Source organism: Mus pahari, chromosome 23 (genome assembly GCF_900095145.1).
Source record: "Mus pahari chromosome 23, PAHARI_EIJ_v1.1, whole genome shotgun sequence".
Classification (NCBI taxonomy): Eukaryota; Metazoa; Chordata; class Mammalia; order Rodentia; family Muridae; genus Mus; species Mus pahari.
The window spans coordinates 25234070-25255674 of record NC_034612.1 but is presented as its reverse complement, the minus strand read 5'-3'; the positions used below and the strand labels follow the sequence as shown (position 1 = coordinate 25255674).

Genomic DNA, 21605 nt, shown 5'->3' with positions numbered 1-21605 from the left:
TCTCTCTCTCTTTCTTTTTGGTTTTTCGAGACAGGGTTTCTCTGTATAGCCCTGGCTGTCCTGGAACTCACTTTGTAGACCAGGCTGGCGTCAAACTCAGAAATCCACCTGCCTCTGCCTCCCGAGTGCTGGGATTAAAGGCGTGCGCCACCACGCCCGGCTTGTTTCTTTGTTCTTTTCATTGAAACAAATGCTTTGCCCACTGATCTTTCTCCAAATGCCCTGGCCATCTTTAAGAGGGTGAGTCACTGTTCTTTGTCTTTAAAAAAAAAAAAAATATTTATTTTATATGAGCACAGTCACTCCCCTCAGACACACCAGAAGAGGGCATTGGATCCTATTATAGATGGTTGTGAGCCACCATGTGGTTGCTGGGAATTAAACTCAGGACCTCTGGAAGAGCAGTCAGTGCTCTTAACAGCTGAGTCATTTGCAAGACAGGGTTTCTCCGTGTAGTCCTGGCCAGCCTGGAGCTCACTCTGTGACCAGGCTGGTCCCAGATTTACAGAGACCTGACCTCCTGCCTCTGGAGTGCTGGGGTTAATGTTGAGCCACCATTGCTCAGCAAGTTTCGTCTTGCAGGGGTTGGGGATTGAGTTTTAAACATAGTGTTTTGGGCTTTTTCTGATGTGTGTGTTTGGGAGAATATACTCTGCTTGCAGAGGTCATAAGAGGGCATCAGGTATTTTTTGAGACATGGTTTATCTGTGTAGTCCTGGCTGTCCTGGAACTTATTCTGTAGACCAGGCTGGTCTTGAACTCAGAAATCCGCCTGTCTCTGCCTCCTGAGTGCTGGGATTAAAGGCATGCAACTTCACCACCACCCAGCTCTCTGCCTAGTGTTTTGAGGCAGGGTCTCTCCCTGAAGCTGGGACTCATATTTTCTTAGCTATCAAGCCTCAGAAATATTCATGTCACTGCCCAGCTCAGAGCTGGGGTCACAGGGGTATGTGGGACAAATGGCTCTTACCTAGGTACTGAGCTCTAAACTCCACTCCCCACTACACAGGTGCTCTTAGCCGCTGAACCTCCTCTCCATCCCAATCTGGTTTTACAAAATAATAATGATGATGATGTCATCTCTGGACTGCTCACTATGTGGATGCTCAGACAGATTTTCTCGTTGTTTGTTGAAGAGTTATTTTCTTTTCTTTATGTGTCTCTGTATGTAAGTGCTGTCCTGTGTGTGTGTGTGTGTGTGTGCGCGCGCGCGCGCGCGCGCGAATGCACCTTTGGATGCCAGAAGAGGGCATCTGATCCTTTGCAGCAGAAGCCAATGGGTTTAGAGAATTAAGCTCAGATTCTCTAAAGAGCAGGAAACTCACTTAACTGCTGAGCCATCTCTCTAGGCCCAAATCTGCTTTTTAAAATGTGTGTATGTGCAAACTTGTGTCTGTGTATGAGTGTAATATCCAGAGACTAGAAGAGGGTGTTGGATCCCTTAGAGCAAGCAAGGGTCACAGGCCATTGTGAACTATAAATGAGTGCTAGGATTTAACTTGGGTCCTCTATAAGAGTAGTTCATGCTCTTAACCACAGAACCATCCCTCCAAGCCCCAAGCTCTATCCTGCCCTCGGTTTCTGTTGTCGTTATGTTTTGCCACAGGATCTCGCTGTGTAGGTCTGGCTGTCCTGGAACTCACTGTGTAGACCAGGTTGTCCTTAGATTCAGAGATCCACCTGCCTCTGCCTCCTGAGTGCGAGCATTAAAGGCTTAATAACTGCATCCAGAGAAGACGTTGAACTTCCGGTCCTTCTTCCTCCAGTTCCTGTGTACTTGACTTGCGAATGGCACATTGCAGCCACCATTTCCACTACTGCCACAATAGAGATGGAACTCAGGGCTTCAGGCATACTCCATTCCCATTCACAACTGTGCTTTACTAGAGGGGGCACTCGCTGCTCACCCACTCAGAGGCTCGCTAGCATACTACCTAAGCTGCAAGTTGGATCTTAGCTAACCTGCATAGGGGGCTGCTGAGGCACGTGCTTCCTACGATGTCACCCACAGGCAGAGGCAAGCGTGACTTCATCACAGGGAAGCTCAACTGAGAGCTGTCCAAAGCTGGAGTTGTGGAACCCAGGGCTTCGTAAGCACTCTATCCACTGAGCAACACTCCCACCTCTCTCTCTATCTTTATGCACTCAAGACAATGGCTGAGGAGGCCCATGACTTACCAGCTGTCCTTTCTCCCTGTTCTTGGGGTCTGGTGACCTCCCAGGAGATACATAGGTTCAAGGTACAGGACCTCTCGTTTCCCAAAATGAGTGTTGGTGGCCATTCTCGTGATGCTGTGGGGGATCTCTTGAGTCAAACTTGATTTTTTCCCAACACTTCTGTACATTATCTACTTATGTTTATTTATTTCGTCTTGCATGAAGTATGAGGACACACTCGGGCACATACATCCTTGCCACTATGCTTATGGAGGGTAGAGGAATACTTCAGGAGGAAGTTCCCACTCTCCTTCTATCATATAGCTCCCAGAGACGTATCTCAGGTTGTTAGGCTTGGGGACAAGACAGAGTCCTTAACCCACTTACCCACTTCACAGGTCCCATTTTCTCTGTTTGATATGTAGCCCTAGCTGGCCTAAAACTCACCATGTAGACCACCACCGTGTGGGTGAGCTCCTGTTTGTCTTCCCAGTGCTGGGATACACGTGTGGAGCACCATGCCCAGGTTCTACCTTCCTTGAGACAGGGTCTCACTGTATAGCCTGGGCTGGCCTTAAACTGGAGACCTTTCTGCCTTAGCCTGACACATGCTGGGATTATATAGACGCTGTCACGTCCTGCCTCAAATCATACTGGAACCATGACAGAGGCCAAAGATGCACCATGTGGATGACTTGCCAGAATGTGGGAAGGAGGAAGGAAGGAAGGAAGGGATCGGGTTGTATCAACACCGTGCGTGACAGGATTTTACCCATTTACCCACTTTAGCAGTCTGGCAAAAGAGCGCCAGATAAGTGCATCCTTGCCTCTCATCTTCCTGACTGAGCCTCGTGCCTGCTGCTCACTCAGCCTTCCTCCTATGCATCTGCACTCATCTCTTCAGCCCTGCTCTCTCCTGCCAGGGGTGGAGGAGCTGCCCTCCAAGGCAGGACTAATGTCCATTGCCAGGACAGAAAACCTTGTAAAATCTTGGGAGATGGGAAGCATACAATGTTACCAAGCAAACCACTTTCTGGCAGTTCTCCTGAAAGCCTCCTGGTTCTCCTGAGGTTCTCTCTTTATCCCTGTGGGTCTGTGGCCCCTGCTTGAGGTCCTAACATTCAGGATACTGAGGCAGGGGATGGAAAGTTCTAGCCAGTCTGTGATGCAAGGTTGATGTTGTTTCCAAAATGTGCCAAGATTACAGTGCCATGAAGCCTGGTTTATGTGGTGCTGGGGTGGAATTCAGGGATTAGTGCATTAGAGACATGTACCCTATCAACTGGGTCACAGCCTGCGCTCTGCTGTGGCGCTGTAGTCTCTTGGCTTTGCACACGGCCCCTGTGTGTCACTTTGTTGTGATCGGGTCACAACCCCCCAGACTCAGCCTCCCTGGATTACAGACCAACCCTTCATCTGTACCTTGACCAGTAAGCCTCCTGCTTCTTCTAGGCTCAAATTACTCACACAGTCCAGGAGCCTCATTAGAGGGATTTGACTTATGGGCTTGTGATCAGCACCACAGATGAGAGGATCACACTCAGGAACTCAGCCTCCAAGTCTTGTCACAGTTAACAGGCTGCACACTTAGCAATGCAAGCGGCTAGTGAAAGAAAGCCCAAGGACAGGCACGCACGCTGCCCCAAGGTGAACTTGGCCCCAGTAACACCACCCTACACCACCACTGTGGAGAAAAAGATGAATAATGGGGACAGACCTTGGGAGGCCAAATCATCTTCTTCTGCTTTTAGGCTCACACGGCAACCAAGGGCACTCCTAAGATAAATATGGACACAGGACTATATTCCTCACCCTCAAGCCTTTGGTTTTTTTTTTTTTCTCACTCCCACACAACACAGACCTGAGGTGGGGGGAATGGCAATCTTTGACTACCTTTTCTCTTAGCGGGGAAGGAGGACACAAGACAACAGAGTTGGGGCCTAAACCCAGTACCTTTTGCTGCTAGCATTCTCTCACGGAGCTACATCCCCAGCATCTGCTGGATCTTTGATCAAGTCTCACCTGCGGCTTGGGGTAACACAGAAAAACAAATTTCACTCGAGTCCCCAAGAATGAAATCTTTTTGGCATCGGACAACCAGTCATATTGCACGGTTAGGCAGTTACAGGGGAAGCACCACCTATTATACAGACATGTGGCAGGGGACAGGGCAAATCTTGCTCAGGGCTTCTGGTTAAAAACCGCAGCAAGTGTTCTGGGAGTTGGCATCTGAAGGTAACTTCTAGGAATGAACAGGCACCCAGGAGATTCCGGAAAGCACTTCAATTTCTGGTTTTCACAGGAATCTTTATCCGGGGAGCCTCTTTCTTGGCCACTGAAAAGCGTCTTTTTCTGGACCAAAGGAGAGGGATGTGTCGATCACTGGCCAGATTGGAGGGTGTCAGGAGGGTCAAGAGAACACCACTGGAGGAAGTCAATTCAATCGCTGACCAATGGTTCAAAGGTCTAGAAAGGACGGTTTCTTGGGCTGGGATCCCTTTCCCTCCTTTTTCTCCGATTAAATACGAAAGCCAACAAAGACGAAGATAAGGAAAAGGACGACGAAGAAAGTGGCATCTCTGGTATCGTCCCAGCGGGGCCCGCTGTTGGCCCGGTTCTCCTGCTTTTTGCGAAGGACTTCCCTCCGGGCGCGCAGACGCCGCTCTCTCTCTAGCTGTTCTCCGTAGTGCGCCTGGTAGAAGGCGTCAAAGTCGAACATCGTGCGACCGTCGCCGGGAGAAGCCCGAGGGCCACCGGGAGCCCGAGGGGTGTAGGGAGGAGGGCGAGGAGGAGCGGGAGCGGCCGCGGACGTCTTGGAGGGCTTGACGCCAGGTCCGCGCAGGTCCTGGTCGCTGAGCAAACCTCGGTCATATTTGCGCCGGAGGATGGTGCTGCCCAAGACCAGGTAAGCCTCGGAGACGCGCGTGAAGCGCTCGGCGGCCTCGGCGCTCCCGGGATTGCGATCGGGATGGTAGAGGAAGCTCTGCCGGTAGTACGCCGCTTTGATCTGCGCCTGCGTGGCCGTGGAGGGGACGCCCAGCAGCTCGTAGAGGGCGGTGCGGGAGTAAGTCCTCCCTGGCGAGCACAAGCCCGCGGCCGAACTCGGAGGCAACCCCCGGACCTGCCACCATCTCCAGGGCGGTGACAGGGTCCACCCCAGGCAGCGCGCGGCCGCCATGTTGTGGCGGGGAGGGGGGCGGCGCCGAGGCAGCCAATGGGGGGCCTCGAATCCTGAGCGGCGGCCCCACCTTCTAGCCAATCAAAGAAAAGGAAAGGCGGGGAAAGGCCCGCCCGAGGCGGGCGCAGATGGATGACGTCCAGGCGTCGCGCTCGGGTTCGCCGGTCCCAGCGTGTGGCCGTACCTTAGAGATGGCATCTCGTAGCCGGAGACCCGAACACAGCGGACCGCCGGAGCTGGTGAGAGCCCCGCCAGGTCTTGGTCTGTTTCTAGAATGACTGCTCTGGGATTCTTCCCTTCAAACCCACGTGTGTTTTTCTCTTCTCAACAGTTTTATGACCAGAATGAAGCCCGGAAATACGTTCGCAAGTGAGGGGAGCAAGCATGGCTTGTTGGGCGGCATCGCGGGGGTCGGGATCGGCGAGTCGCCCCGATTATGGGCGTCGCTTGGAAAGCATGTAGAATTTGGGAGTGGGTGGGTGGGTGGGGGTGGGGGTGGGGGTGGGGGTGTGGTGTGGGTCTGCGTAAATGCAGTTCTGCCACCGGTAAAGTGAACTTGAAGCCATTGAGCTGGAAAGATCTTGCTACCTCGGTCCCACTGTGTGGTATATTCATCTCCAGTTTACACTGGGTCGTTTGACCATGTGTGTTAACTACGTGGTAAAGTAAGCAATCGTTAGAAGACACGAATAAGGTACTGTCATATTGCATAAGTGGTCTGTCACTGAGCGATACCTCCTGCCCCTCGCTTGGGGATTCTAAGTAGACGTTTTGCCTTTGAGGCACACCCCTAGCCATCCACTGGATGATTCTGAAAAGCACTCCACCCATTAGGCTACACCCCCGGAAGGAATCAGTACTATTAGAGAGAGAACACACTCATTGTGGGTTTATTGTGATCTTTATTTAAAGGCATGATTGCACTGAGTTGTCATGGCAACCATTGACATTAATGACTGAATCCTCTACATGGTAGTTTCTTTGGTTTTGTTTTGTTTGAAACCTGGTCTCATATGGCCCAGGGTGTTCTTGAACTTGCTATGTAGTGGAGGTGACTGAATTCCTGACCCTCTTGTCTCCACCTGACTAGTGGTAAAATTGCAGGCATGGTCCCACATGTCTGGCTGTATGGAACACTATTCTTTGGGACTGTTTACCTTGAATTTTGGAAAGACCAGGTGTGACCATTCTCTGTTCAGTATGGCAGCCAGCTGTTAAAACTCTAAGTCAGAATGTCCTAATGTGAAGAAATGAACACACAAACACATACACACAAAACACACACACACACACAACACATTCACAATTTTATACTGATTACGTACTGAAATGTCATTTTGTATATTGGCCTAAAAGTATATAGAGTTAAGTAAGTTGATTACAGTTTATTTTGCTAATTTTTTAAAAAAATATGGTCACATTATCATATAAGGCTGGCCTTCTGCCTTCTGCATACTGAGATTCCAAGCATGCGCAGCTATGCTCTACTGTACTCTGATTTACTGTCTCTTCCCCCTTCTTCCTGGCTGGCCTTGAACTCACAGAGATATGCCTGCCTCTGCCTCCCAGGTTTGGTTCTGTGGAGACATGGACCTCGTGCCGGCATTATATTGTGTTTCTCAGGGTCGACGCTGTAATGCTTTCATTTTCTGGTACGGGGGGTGGGGGGGTGGGATGTATGGCCAGGCACTCACTGTTTACTACTGAGGCGAATCTTAACTGCTTTTTTGGAGGTACTGGGGGATTGAACTTAGGGCCTCTTGTGTGATAGGCAAGTGTTGTACCACCGAGCCACATCCCGAACATTTGTTGTCCCTTGTTGATCCTTGTATGTGAAAGGAAGTATGGAAGGTGACTCTTTGAGAGAACACATTCCTAAGGAGTAAAGCAAGAAGGCCCAGTAGAGTTGTAGATCGTCACTGACTGGTCACTTGCTGAGTGGTTGGCCCTATTTCTGTCAGCTTTGCTGGAGAGATGGATCAGCAGTTAGGAACACTGAATGTTCTTCCAGAGGACCTGGGTTCTGTTTCTAGTACCCAGATGACTGCTCACAACCATCTCTAACTCCAGGCAAAACACCAATGCACTGTATATATTTATATATGTATACACATACAGACTCACAAACACACATTTTGATAAAATATGTGCACAATAAAATGACATGTACTATCAAGTGGACTTTTGGGACTACTTTACTGGTGTTGTTTTGAGACAGAGTCTTGCCCAGGTTGGCCTTAAACTCTTAGTCTTGCCTCAGCTGTTTGAGTACAGAAATTTGTGGGAGCATCCATGCCCATCATGGGACTGCATTTGAGTTTGTTGATTTCAAGTTAGAATTGTAAGTTTAAAATTGTTAGGCAATTGCTGGCTAGATAGCTCATGGGGTACATCTCAAGCTTTATGACTTGAGTTCAATCCCTAGACATTCGTGTTGGAAGAAGAGAGCTAGATTGAGCAATTTGGCCTCTGATCTTGTGTTCACGCGCGCGTGCACACGCGCGCACACACACACACACACATACACACACACACACATTAAATGAAGTAAAAAGAATTTAAAGTAGAAAGAGTCCCTCTAGCTGATTATTGCTTCTTTACTTTCCTGACTCTTTTAGTCTGGGAGAAATATGACCCAGAGTTCCATAACTGTTCCTGTGTTTCTCTCCTTCCCAGCTCACGGATGATTGACATCCAGACCAAGATGACTGAGCGAGCACTGGAGCTCCTCTGTTTACCAGAGGGTCAGCCCTCTTACCTGTTAGACATTGGGTGAGGTCCTGGGGCCCCGGGTCTAATTGTCTGGGCCAGGGTGGAGGGTTTCTGCGGTTCGGCAATGTGAGCCTCAGTGGTTCGTTTCTTCCAGCTGTGGTTCTGGACTGAGTGGAGATTATATCTCAGAAGAGGGACACTACTGGGTGGGCATTGACATCAGCCCTGCCATGTTGGGTAAGTATGTGTGCCCCGCCTTCTACCAAGATCACCAACCCGTTTTGCGTGGAGCTGCTGAAATGGATATTTGCTTGTTTGAGATAAGGTCTTGCCATATAGCCCAGGCTAGTCCCCACTTTGGGACACGCCTGCCCCAGCCTCCCTGTTACTGAGATCACAGGCCTGCCTACCACACCTGCCTGTATCAGCTGTACCCATACTTTGTTTTCCTCCAATGTAGATGCCGCCTTGGACCGGGACACAGAGGGAGACCTGCTGCTAGGGGACATGGGCCAGGGCGTCCCTTTCAGACCGGGCTCTTTTGATGGCTGCATCAGGTGACAGTCTTTACCTTCCACTTTTACTTTCATAGATCAGCGTTTCTTAACCCTGGCTGTATAGCAGTCATTACTCCACATTTAAACATTTACGTGTTCTGGGGAGCTGGCTCAGTGATCACGGGGGTGTTTTACCAAGCCTGGCAAACCTGCACTTCATACACAGAATATACATGGTGGAGAGAAAGAATAATCTTTTTTTTAAAGATTTATTTATTATTTATATGCAAGTACACTGTAGCTGTCTTCAGACACACCAGTAGAGGGCGTCAGATGTCATTACAGATGGTTGTGAGCCACCATGTGGTTGCTGGGATTTGCAGTCAGTGCTCTCATCTCTCCTGCCCCCTGCTCTCCATACATGAACCAGGATGCAGGCACAGTAAATAAATGTAATTCAATAAATATACATATTCCAAGAGTTTTAGATTTATAAGGACAACGAAAGCTAAAAATTAGTTGTGTGTGTGCACATTCTTGAGTCTGTGCGTACAGACAAGTTGGGGCAAGAGAGCATCCTCGGGTGTTGGCCTGTGTGCGTGGGCTGTACCACATGGGCGTGTACCACATGCATGCCTGGTCCCTGTGCTTGCTGGAGGACAGTGGCCAGTCCCCTGGAACTGGGGAAGGTTGGGAGCTGCTGTGTGCGTGGTGGGCACTGAACTTGTGCCCTGCCAGAGCAGCAAGTGCTCTTAATCACTGATCGCCCCTCCCGCCCCAGATGATAATCACCACTTTGGAATGTTGAAGTTACTGTTGGAAGTATGGACTGTGGCTGCATGCGGTTGTAATCCCTGCACTTGGGAGGCGGAGGCAGGAGGTTAGCAGTGCAACTCAAGTCTGCCACAAGAGTTGGAGGCTGGGCTGCATGAGGTCCTGGCTCAGAGTCAAAGCGCGTGTGCGCGTGCGTGTGCGTGTGTGTGCGTGCGCATGTGTGTGTGTGTGCGTGCGTGTGTGCGCGTGCGTACATTGTGTGTGCGCGTGTGCGTGTGCACGTGTGTGTGCGTGTGTGTGTGTGTGTGTGTGTGTGTGTAGGGGGCGGGATTCTGTTGTGTTTTTAAAGAAGACAGGATCTCACTATGTACCTCTCCCCAAACTCACTATGTAGACTCACAGAGATCCATTTGCCTCTGCCTCCCAAGCGCTGGGATTAAATGCATACGCTACCTGGCTGATGTGTTGGTTTGGTTTTGTGGTGTTGGAGATCAAACTGCAGGCCTTGCCCATGCCAGGCTAGTAGGATGGCATTCTGTGGCTGGGTGTGAAGGAGGGGCCAGAAGCAAAGACCGTAACTGCAGAAGGTTTGAGAGCAGGTCGGTTTAAAGAGACTCGATAGATACAGCAGAAGGGTGTAAGGGATGTGTGGCTGTGCGTAAGTGCTGTCTGGTGGGTTTCCTCTGGTGGGAGAGAATGAAGGCATAGAAAACGTTTTCCTGGAATGGCTGAAGGAAGGAAGTTCTTCCCCAAGTGGTCCTGTGCTGTAAAGAAGTAGTCAAGAGTGAACTGGCAGGATGGGAGCTCCAGGCATCAGATGAGGGTAGGTGATGGATGGCAGAGGCCTCAGGAGGCCTTTAGGGAAGGAATGGGTCCCACTTAACAGGGTCTCTTCCTTTTCAGCATCTCTGCCGTGCAGTGGCTCTGCAACGCCAACAAGAAGTCGGACATCCCTGCCAGGCGCCTGTACCACTTCTTTTCTTCCTTGTACTCTGCCCTTGTGAGTATAAGCTCCTTCCTCTGCATGCATGCATGTCTGTCTGTCTGTCTTCCTGTCTTGTAAGAGCAAGGATGAAGTTGAAGGCTTCCATAATGAGGCTTCCAGGGAAGGAGTGCACAGCCTATGGAGACTTAGCTGGGCGCTGTGGTGTAGACATGGAATCCTCACACTTGGAGGCAGAGACTGGACAGTGGGAAGTTCAAGGCCAGCCTTTGATACATAGGAAATTCAAAGTCAACCAGAGATGTCTCAGAAATGCAAAAGAAAAAAAAGCCCAGGTGCGAAGAGCTGATGTGATGAAGCCCAGCGGCAGCATGGCCAGCATCTGAGCCACTGAGTTGAGTGAGGAGAGACGTGTAGCACACAGAGGTGGCCTGCCGGAGTGCCCTGTCCTCTACAAGGTCCTCCCCTACCTCCTCCTTTTATTCTTTTTAAAGATTTATTTAGTTGTTTTTGTTTGTTTTTTTTTTTTTTTTGTATGAGTACACTGTAGCTGTCTTCTGACACACACCTGAGGGCACTGGATCCCATTACAGATGGTTGTGAGCCGCCACGTGGGTGCTGGGAATTGAACTCAGGACCTCTGGAAGAGCAGTTGGTGCTCCTAATCGATGATCCATCTCTCCAGCCCTTCTCTAACTTTTTCTTTGTATTGGAAAAAAAAAAATTTCTTAGCTGGATGATGGTGCACACCTTTAAACCCTGCACTCTGGAGGCAGAGGCAGGCAGATCTCTGAGTTTAAGGCCAGCCTGGTCTACAACAAAGTGAGTTTCAGGACACCCAGGGCTACACAGAGATACCCTGTCTCGAGAAACAAACAAAAAAATCATGCCAGGCATTGTGGCATATACCTTTTTTCCTCTCTCTCTCTCTCTCTCTCTCTCTCTCTCTCTCTCTCTCTCTCTCTCTCTCTCTCTCTCTCTCTCTCATTTTCTTATATTACATGTGTAAATTTTTTGTCTGCATGTGTGTCTGTGCACCACATTTGTGGTTGATGTCTACAGTGGCCAGATAAAGGTAGCAGTTCTTCTGGATGTGGGGTTACCGATGGTGGTGAGGTGCCACATGGGTGCTGGGACTGGATCTACATCCTCCAGGAGAGCAGCAAGCGCTCCTCACTGAGCCGTCTCTCCAGCCCGGCAAACATCTTTAATCTCAGCACTTGCTGGGTTGTTTTTGTTTCTTGTCCCTTTTCTTTTGAGATAGGGACTTAAACTGTGTAGACCAGGCTGGACCTGAGCACGAGGTGGTCCTCCTCCCTCTGCCTCCTGAAGGCTTAGGTTACAGACATGCACCACCTGGCCCCAGTTTTAGCTCCTGCAACTGTAAGTTAACTGTGCTTTGCCAGCGTGCACTCCAGAAGGGCATGAGTCTTTTGGTGGTGGTGGTATGCTCAGCCCTAAGAATGGTACCTTGCCCACGATAGGGGGGCTGTGGTCATGATTCCACGGAATGCTTACGTGGTCTTGACGTTTCTGTTGTCCACAGGTCCGTGGGGCCCGAGCTGTCCTGCAGCTGTACCCCGAAAACTCAGAGCAGGTGAGCAGGTAGCTACGGCCACAGGAAGCGGAGAGTGTAGAACAGTTTTCGCCACTCAGCTGCCTTTTTGCCACTGGGCACCGTGAGGGAATGGGTACCCTAGTGACAGCACTGTGACCCCAGATGGCTTCCCAAGAGGGGGTGTATCCGTAGGGGGGCTGGAGTGTTGTCTTCTGTTGTCCGATGAGATGGCAGGGAACCTGGGCTTGGTTTAGTCTCATCTGGTGGGCATTGGGACCTGGCCTCCATCTGCATCCCTGAGAGAGAAGAGTTAAGGCGGCGTCGGGCGGTGCTGATGCTGCCCAGTTTCATCACCCAATAGGTAGATAGGAGCAGGTAAGAGGCCCTGGGCAGCTCCGTCCTGTGTGGCATACGTGAGGGATTCTGCAGTAATAGAACTAAGTCTGTTCTAGTTGGCCTCACTCATTTCTAGTTGGGCTGGGAAATGGGTCCCTGGAGCAGATATTGGGAATGAACAGAACTGGTTTGTTCTGATACTCCCTCAGGGTGGGCTGCTGAGACTGGCTCCAGCCTGAATTCTGCCTTGGTGGCTTGCCAGGCCTCGGGAGTGGGAAAGGCTAGAGAGTGCTTTCGATTGTGACCGATGAGGGCTGAGCATATCTTAAGCTTTCGTCCTTTTCTTGTCCCTTTTGTCCCTCTGTCCATTTCCTGACTCCTCTCTTCAGCTGGAGCTGATCACAACCCAGGCCACGAGGGCAGGCTTCACTGGCGGCGTGGTGGTAGACTTCCCCAACAGTGCCAAAGCCAAGAAGTACGTACTGGGTGGTGGCTCAGTGGGGGAAGCACTCGCTTCCAGCACCCAAATGAAAAAGCCAGGTGTGGTGCTGGCTTGCCATCCCTGTGACTGGGAAGTGAGGACAGGCAGATCTCTGGGGGATCGCTGGCCGGCCAGCCCAGCCAACTTGGTGAGCTCTCTGATCCTGAGACGCCCTGTCAAGGAATGGGGTGGGCAGTGACTTGAGGAATGACAGCTGAGGCTGACCTCTGCCTTCACGTGTGTGTACATACACAGCAGGTGTTGGGACCAAGGGCTGTCTCCACAGCTCTGGGCCCTTTCAGGCTGCTGAGCAGACAGAGGAATGCTGGGTAGGTGGGCAGGGCCACAGAAGAAGACAAGGACTGTGCTGCAGGCCTTGCGAGCCAGGCTTCCTGCTGCCCTTCTGTTTCAGGTTCTACCTCTGTCTGTTTTCTGGGCCTTCCACCTCCCTGCCCAAGGTAAGGAAGGGCCTGGGGCTTTCAGGCCGTGCCTTGTTCTCCCAACACAAGGGCCGGGAGAGCTGCCGAGGTCAGGGTTCCCCAGGCTCCTGCATACAGAGCCCGGAAGTCTGAGACTTCTGTAGGTCCCGGGAGGGAGCGCCCACCCTTGCGGTCTGTCTTTCAGGCCTATGGGGCTTACTCAGACCTGGATGCTTGTTTCTGTGTTGGGGTGATGAGCTCCAGGGTGACTGAGAGCTGCGTTTCCTGCAGGGGCTGACTGAAAGTCAGGACGCAGACCAGGCCTCCGAGTCCACGTTCACCAGTGAGCGGTAAGGTGCACAGTGTGGGGACCAGGCAGGGGCTGGGGCATCACTCTCCACTTTCACCTGAGCCTTAGCTTACACACAGTTGCATCACCAAAGATGCCGCAACCAGATGTGCCTCTTGGACTGTGTCTGCCCCCTCTTCGGGATGAGCCCTGGGGCAACCTCGGCGCCTTAGCTTCCTGTGTGAACCTGCACATGCCCCTTCTCAACGCACTTGGCAGGGTGCTCCTGTACAGTTCCCCCACACCCTCCTCCCAGCATGGTCATCCCCACCCTCCCGAGTCCTTCCTATCCACACACAGCTCCCACAGATCAGATACGCGGATCATTCAACAAAGTCCAGCTTACAGAAAGTGCATGTCACCACCAGACCCTAGTGTAAGGATGAGCTCACCAACAGACCCTAGTGTAAGGATGAGCTCACCACCAGACCCTAGTGTAAGGATGAGCTCACCAACAGACCCTAGTGTAAGGATGAGTCATCAACAGACCCTAGTGTAAGGATGAGTCATCAACAGACCCTAGTGTAAGGATGAGCTCACCAACAGGCCCTAGTGTAAGGATGAGCTCACCAACAGACCCTAGTATAAGGATGAGCTCACCAACAGACCCTAGTGTAAGGATGAAGTCACCAACAGGCCCTAGTGTAAGGATGAGCTCACCAACAGGCCCTAGTGTAAGGATGAGCTCACCAACAGGCCCTAGTGTAAGGATGAGCTCACCNCACCAACAGGCCCTAGTGTAAGGATGAGCTCACCAACAGGCCCTAGTGTAAGGATGAGCTCACCAACAGGCCCTAGTGTAAGGATGAGCTCACCACCAGGCCCTAGTGTAAGGATGAGCTCACCAACAGACCCTAGTGTAAGGATGAGCTCACCAACAGGCCCTAGTGTAAGGATGAGCTCACCAACAGGCCCTAGTGTAAGGATGAGGTAGAGATCCATGGAGGGGATTGGATGCCTTGTGCTTCCTCTGCAGAGCTGAGTAGAAGCAACATCTAGAAGAGTCCCAAAGCTCAATGGAGAAGGAGCAGGGGACCATGAGTGGGTGCAGGTCAGGGGCCAGGCTCGTACAGCAAGCTCCTGAACCTTCTGTGCCCTCTACCTGCCCCGTTTCTGTTTCCGTTTTACTAAGAAAAGAAACAGGTTTCCACACGGTCTCCCCCATCATTCCTGGTACCCGTGGTCACTTCCCCTTTCCTTTCCACCTCGATGACTTTCTCTTCCCTTTGTCACGCTCTGCCTACACAGTGTTCTGTTTGCTCTTTGGCCTTCGCATGACCTCTGACAGCACCTGACCCCTGACCCTCACCTACTCGGGGTCCTTTCTTACCTCCCCTGCTCATTCCCCGTTGAGCTTTAAGCCTCTTCTAGATGTTTCTACTCAGCTTTGCAGAGGATTCACAAGGTGTCCAGTCCCCTTTACGCATCTTAGGGTCCCTTAGCTTCATACTAGTGTCAATGAGTGGAATGGTTGTCACCCATCCCTGCCCTTCTGGGCTGTCCCATCCCTCTTCCCTTTCCTCCTCACTCTGCCTAGTCCCTTTCCTCTCTCCTGTCGTCATGGCAGCTAGGGGCCTCCCAGGTTCCCGTCACAAGCCATGCTTACACATCCTGTGGTGTGCATGGTGGGTCGCTGTGCTGCCATAACTGACCTCACTAATTCCCGCTGTTCACCATTGCCCAGGAGGGCAGGCTCCACAGTAGCCTTTGGACCAGCCTGGCACTGCCTTCCATGACTCCCTTCTGGCCTCACGTAGCCTGCCTTTCCGGGCGGCCTGGGTACACAGCTCTGCCCCACCCCAAATGCTGAGTAGCTTGTACCTCTGTTCTGACTCTGCTAGTGGAGGGTGGCTTCTGCCAACACCCAGGGGCCTCAGTCTATACTGAAGCAGCTCTCCTTCAAGCTAGGCTTGATCACTCCAGCCCAGCAGCCAATGGGAATGTGTCTGGGTGGGTGGGCAGACACGCCGTCTGCCTTGGGCCTCTTGTCCATTGAGCTGAGGGGATCATGTTCCTCCACGGCCAGGGCTAGAGGCCAAGATCAGCTGTGAGGAGCATTCGTCAGGACTGCTGTGAGCCGGCAGCCTTGTTTTCCGGCCTCAGACACTGACAGAAGCTTGACTGGGGTGAGGGGTACGGGGTGGGCACTGCTCTTATAGCCACACTGAATTCCCAAGCCTGAGGAGCACCATAAGTGGCAACACTGGACTGTGCGGGCACCATGGCTTCCCTTGGACACTACCAGGCTTTAGAGTAACTCCTTCCTGGAGTCACTCCATGGACCAGGTGCATGCCAGACACAAGGCCATCTACCCAGTGACACCTTGCAGGGGCAGGGACCACACCCCACAGCTCTGCTAACCCAGGGTTTCGGTTCTGTGGCTGAGGAGTCCAGAGTGGAAATGACAGAAGAGAAGAGGGAGCCTCGGGGCTGCCCTGTGCGCATCTTAGCCATCCTCTCGCTCTGTCTCTGGCCAGGGCCCCACACAAGAAGGCACGGAGGGACCTGGTGAAGAAGAGCCGGGAGTGGGTCCTAGAGAAGAAGGAGAGGCGCAGGCGCCAGGGCAAGTGAGTGGCGGCTGGGGATGGGCAGCAGGCAGGGAGGGGGATGCTGTGGCCTCCAAGAAATCATCTGCGTTTGAGGTCTCAGAACTCTTCATTCTCCTGAGTCCATGTCTGTCTGCCTGCCTGTCTGTCTGTCTGCAGGGAGGTCAGACCTGACACCCAGTACACCGGCCGCAAGCGCAAGCCCCGCTTCTGAGGACACTGCATCTAATCAGTTGGAGAGAGAGCCTGGCCACCCACACCTGCAGCCGGCCCTGCAGACGGTCCTGGCCACCCACTCTGTTCAGAGAGTGGGAGCTGCCCAACCCAGGACCTGCCTCTGGGGAAGTCTCTGGACTGAACTGTTTACCTCAGCAGCTAGCAACATAGTATTTTAGAAAAGTTGGGAGGCTCTCAAAATATTTTTTCACCAAAAGAGTTCCAGGTATCTGGGTTTGGCAGCTCAGATCCTGTAATCCCAACACCCTCCTGGGAGTCTGAGACAGGAAGATGGAAAGTTCTAGGCCAGTCTGGGCTACACAGCAAAAACCTGTCTTACAAAAACAAAAAGAAAAGAATTTCTAAGGATGTTTTATTTTGTCTTAAATGCATTAAATTACTTTCTAAGTAACTGGTGTCCCTGTCTCTGCATAAGCCTGTGTCTCAGTTGGGGACCACTGCGTGGCTCCCAGGTAGGAGCTGGATTTACAGGCCTGGAACAAACAGAAGCATCCTGGTGACTTTGCGAAGGGCATAGGTAGGTCCCTGAATTGGGGCTCAACTTGCACTTCCATCACACAGGGCTGGGAATGGGGTTTGGGAGTCAGGCATGCACTGCCTCAGGCCTCTGCCACTCCCAAGCCCCTTGCCTCAAGAGGTTAAACATCGTAGCACTTAGTGGCCTTGGGCTCTGGGATGTGTGGTATCCAACAGCCATCCAAGATGGCAGGGGAGGGAAGTGGGGGGTTGAGGACATTTGATAGCTATGTTCTGTGAGCCCTAGGAGGGAGGTGACACCTGGGCATGGCATAGCAGGAAGGTGCTGAACAGGGAGGGAAGACAAGGGGCCTACGGCCTTAACCCCTGGAGGGGCATCTCCCAAGGATCAGAGCCGGGACCTAGGATCACTAGGTATAGTTCCTGCCAAGCAACTGCCCAGAACCCACGTGAGGCCGGATGCATTAGCACCTCTAGACGTGAGTTAGGCAGAATTCCCAGAAACTTGGGTCAGCTATTCCTAGGGAACAAAAGATCTTGCCTGCCTTGAACAAGGTAAAAGGCCAGGACCAAAGTTGTCCTTGGACCTCCCTACACATACGTGCACATGAGCTCAGGCACACACATGCACTTTTCTCTAAGGGCTGGAGAGATGGCTCAGTGGTTTCGATCATTCATTGCTCTTCCGGAGGACCTGAGTTTGGTTGCAACAACTCATATTGGGAGTGCATAATACCAATTATCCCAAGTCCAGGGGATCCAACACTCTCCTCTGGAGACAGGCAATTTTTTTTTTTTTTTTAAGATTTATTATTATATGTAAGTACACTGTAGCTGACTTCAGACACACCAGAAGAGGGCATCAGATCTCATTACAGGTGGTTATGAGTCACCATGTGGTTGCTAGGAATTGAACTCAGGAACTTCAGAAGAGCAGTCAAAGCTCTTAATCGCTGAGCCATCCCGCCAGGCAAATATACTCACATGACAGACACATACTCATAAATAAATAGCTAGGTGTGGTGGTGCTCCCTTTTAATCCCAGCGCTTGGGAAGCAGAGCAGGCAGATCTCTGAATTTGAAGCCAGCATAGAAGAGCCAGCCAGGGCAACCTAATGCGATCCTGTCCTTAAAAAAGCCAAACTTACAAACAAGATCTGTGAGCTGGAGAGATGGCTCAGCGGTTAAGAGCATTTGTTGCTTACACAGAGAAACTGAAATTGGTTCCCAGCACCTACACGGGGGGTAAAGACTATCAATCCAGTTGCAGGGAATCCACCCACTTTCCCGACCTCTTAGGGCCCCAGGCACACGCATGTATGCTGGTAAAACATTCATAGATGAGACACCTGGAACCTTGCCTTTGATAAGCAAGGGCTTTGGCTTCCCCTAGGTAAGGATGTGGGGTTCCGGGCCTGTCTCCAAAGCCCAGATGTTACCCACTGACCACCCGTAGGCAAATGAAGGCCTGTGTATTGAGGGAGGGAGGGATCCTTCATCTCTGAGCCTCTTCCCCATCAGCCTCTTCCCCATGGCTGATCCCACACCTCCTATACTGCAGGTGGAAAAGACATTCCAGAGGCTCACTACAGATACAAATGTTTATTCTACATAAAAATCTCACAAAATGGGCAGCTGGTTGTACCAAGACCTTTGGTGAAGGGGTAAAGGGAGGTGGCCGTGAGGGAAGGCAGCACACAGTGGTCACAGTCACTGGGCAGGAGCAAAGCTGAGGGAAGGGGGCACACAGACACGGCCCCAGCTCCCGCTGCATGCACTGGCATGCATACTCCTTGCCTGTGGACGAGAGAGGGGTCCCGGGGCAGGGGGTACAGTTTTGACTCCGAGAAGCCCCAAGATGGCAGGGGAGGGAAGTGGGGTGCCCCCCTCCCCAGCTGGCTGCTGAATACTGCATCCAGTACACCTGACACCACGTGGCACATCAATGGGAGACGGAGCAGGGTGAGACTGCAGGCCCAAAGTGACACCTGGCTTTTCAGAGCGTAAAGGGAGCAGGGAACTGCTGTCCCCATCATGCAACTCTGGCCATAACTTACCAGGCCCCTTAGGACTATGGCCTGCTCCATCCCTCCAGCTCAAAGCAAGGCTGGCGATGACACCACTAAGCTTCTTACTACAGGATCACTAGGCTCAGGCCCAGCCCAGGAACATGACTCCCAGGGCCAGAGACACTGTCAGGCTTTGCCCAAAGAGAGGGTACTGGGTGCTCCCAACACACCGACAGCCGTGGCACCCTGAGCCTCCGGGCAGGGGGCAGCTAACAAAGACTCAGTGCTGAGCTATCCCCACCCCTAACCTGAAAAGCAGCACCATGTGACCAGCTGGTCCCCACCCTCCAGGTGCCTTGGCATGGTGGGAAGAGCTGGAGAAGCCAGAGGGCGGGGCAAGTGAGGGCAAGGTTGGGGTCCAGAAAGGAGCCTGAGTCCCAGGGAAGAGTAGACTCCCCAGGCTGAAGAAAGGCGGACCTGGCCAGGGCCCGAGTCTTGCCCGCACTGGCCTGTACCCAGCCGCTCTGGCTGTTCCCAATCCTGCTCCCCTCTGCCTCCTGTACAGACACACACTGTCACAAGATCATGCACACGACACGGCTTGGGGCAGGGTGGTGGGGACGGGAGCCTCATGACAGAGAGGGCGCAGTGTCGGATGGGAGGGAAAAGGACTCCCAGCCAGAAGGCAGGAGTGGGGAGGGCAACCCAGCTAAGTGCAGCAGCCAGAGGCCTCCTCAGGGAGACCCATCCAGAATGGAGTGGTGGTTGGGGTGGATTCTATCCAAAGATGCCCCCGATGGTGGAGGCGATGATGATGCCCAGAATTACACAGCAAATGATGATCATGATCTTCTTCTGCAGGGACACAAAAGGCAGGCCTCAGAAGAGCAGTAGGGGTGCAGTGAGGGGGGAAACTGGACCGAGGGTTCACGCTGGGGCTGAATAGTGGTAGAGCCCCTGCCTAGAATCCCCCAGGGAGGGGCTGGGGGCGTGACTCAGTGGTAGAGCCCCTGCCTAGAATCCCCCAGGGAGGGGCTGGGGGCGTGGCTCAGTGGTAGAGCCCCTGCCTAGAATCCCCCAGGGAGGGGATGGGGCGTGGCTCAGTGGTAGAGCCCCTGCCTAGAATCCCCCAGGGATGGGTTAGGGGCGTGGCTCGGGTAGAGCTTTTGTCTACCATTTGCTAGGTCCTGGGTTCCATTCCCATAGAGGAGCCTCAATATGGAACAAATTAAAACAAAGCAAAGAAAACAAGCAAAAATCAGTAAAATGGGGGCTGGGTTCTGGAGGGTCAGGACTAGGGATGGGGAAGGCCTCGAAGGGATTGTTGATGAAGTGAGGGCTATGGTTGGAGCTTCTGAAAACAGGCCAGGGCAGGTCGGGGAGGAGGATCCCGCGGTCTGGGGGCTCCCTGGGGCATGGGCTTAAGCAGAGCTGGCCACTGACCCTGCGCGCCTTGCTCTGGTACTTGACGGCCTTCTTGGTGTCTGACACGGCCCTCTCCACATAGTCCACGGCATGTTCCACATTGTACTCGATCCTGTCAATCATCTCCCCCTGCAGGACCGGGGGTACCCAAGGTCCAGGCCTCCCTCCTCAGGACCAGGAGGGAGCGCGGGGTAGGGGTTCAGGAAAGTCCCCTGAAGTCAGAAAGAGAGAGAGAGGAGCTGTGTGAGGAGGGCATGTAGCCTCTCACCTGTGCCACCAGGCCAGGTGTCCTGAGGACAAGACAGCCACCCATCGGTCCCAAACAGCAGCCATCCCAGGGTGTGGCATTGGCCATGCAGTCTCAGACAAGGTTGAGGACCATGCAGAGGGTGGTCAGCTGTGACCCTAGGAAATGGACAGTGTCAGGCAGTGGCAGGGCACGAGTGGGTGGACCACAGGCCGTGCTTTCCCCGGCCAAGGCTTACCGGGTGAGCATGAACAAGCCTCTACTCTTTCCTCTGGGAGACAGTTCCAGAAAGCTCATGTCTGCTGTCTTCAAAGGTCAAAACTCTCTGGCCGCCAGTCCCTGCAGTCCACTTTGGGTCCCATGTCCTTCATCTGACCATAACACCTCCCCATGAGATTTACAGTCACGTTGGGTCTCAGTCTAAGTCGGATGTCTTTTCCTCAGGGTTTCTCAGGAGGACACAGCAGTTTTCTCAGACCTCCCCACTGCTATCACGCTCACCCCTAGAACCCTTGGTCTAGCCAGGCGTGGTTTGAGAGCCTAGCACTCAGGAGACTGAGGCAGGAAGATCAGGAGGGCAGGGCTAGCCTGGGCTACACAGCAAAACCCTTTCTTACAAAGGTAAAAGAAATCACAAAACACGCAAAACCCCTAAATGACCTTAACCAACAAACAAACAGTAACAAAACTGCAACAAAGCCAGGTCTGGTGACCGATAAAACATTAGCACTGAGGCCGCCCACACTGGATCCAGAGTTCAAAGTCTAGCCTGGGCTAATGAGCAAGATTATTTCACAAAGGCAAAGGAACCAAACCAAACCAAAACTAAAAAGTCAGTAATAAAATCCACGTCAACCAAACCGGACATGGTGGCTCACCCCTGTAATCCTGGCACTCAGGGATGAGGAGCGCCACAGGTTTGAGGCCAGCCAAGGCTAGAGAGGAGACTCTGTCTCAACACAAAAGCAAGGGGCTGGAGGGGAAAGGTAACTCAGTTGCTGCTGTGGTTGTCAAGAATGCGGGAGGGCCCACGTCTGATCTCCAGCACCGTGTCCCCTGAATACAGGCATACAAGCCGGTGAGCCCATCATTTGGAAGGAGAGGCAAGAGAAGGGTCCAGTAGGTGAGGTACCTTAGGGGATAAAAGCTGATTGCCGCCGGGCATGGTGGCGCACGCCTTTAATCCCAGCACTCGGGAGGCAGAGGCAGGCAGATTTCTGAGTTCGAGACCAGCCTGGTCTACAGAGTGAGTTCCAGGA

At 52.4% G+C, this 21605-nt stretch overlaps 3 protein-coding genes and 1 non-coding gene across 4 annotated transcripts in view; 2 read left to right on the top strand and 2 right to left on the bottom strand.

Annotated features, from left to right (window-relative positions):
* Window positions 1-4217: 4217 nt before the first annotated feature.
* Dnajc30 (DnaJ heat shock protein family (Hsp40) member C30) lies at window positions 4218-5372 on the bottom strand. Its single transcript, XM_021222728.1, has one exon. The coding sequence runs from the start codon at window positions 5333-5335 to the stop codon at window positions 4676-4678; it is 660 nt and encodes a 219-aa protein (XP_021078387.1). The 5' UTR covers window positions 5336-5372; the 3' UTR covers window positions 4218-4675.
* A 46-nt stretch (window positions 5373-5418) lies between these two features.
* On the top strand, window positions 5419-16579 carry Bud23 (BUD23 rRNA methyltransferase and ribosome maturation factor). The gene is made up of 12 exons (XM_029533794.1): window positions 5419-5574; window positions 5667-5704; window positions 8012-8107; window positions 8202-8284; window positions 8508-8604; window positions 10222-10318; window positions 11808-11858; window positions 12545-12630; window positions 13049-13094; window positions 13347-13405; window positions 15883-15972; window positions 16111-16579. Exons 1-12 carry the CDS (start codon window positions 5464-5466, stop codon window positions 16163-16165), a joined length of 909 nt encoding a protein of 302 aa, XP_029389654.1. The 5' UTR covers window positions 5419-5463; the 3' UTR covers window positions 16166-16579.
* LOC115063125 lies at window positions 15384-15513 on the top strand. The gene has a single exon (XR_003843004.1).
* A 1673-nt stretch (window positions 16580-18252) lies between the features above and the next one.
* Window positions 18253-21605, bottom strand: part of Stx1a (syntaxin 1A) — a 27670-nt gene continuing 24317 nt past the window's right edge. The window contains exons 9-10 of the mRNA XM_021222616.1: window positions 20118-20228; window positions 18253-19529 (exon numbers count right to left, since the gene is read on the bottom strand). Coding sequence (XP_021078275.1) covers window positions 19452-19529; window positions 20118-20228 — 189 coding nt within the window. The 3' untranslated portion in view covers window positions 18253-19451. The remainder of the gene's footprint in view (window positions 19530-20117; window positions 20229-21605) is intronic.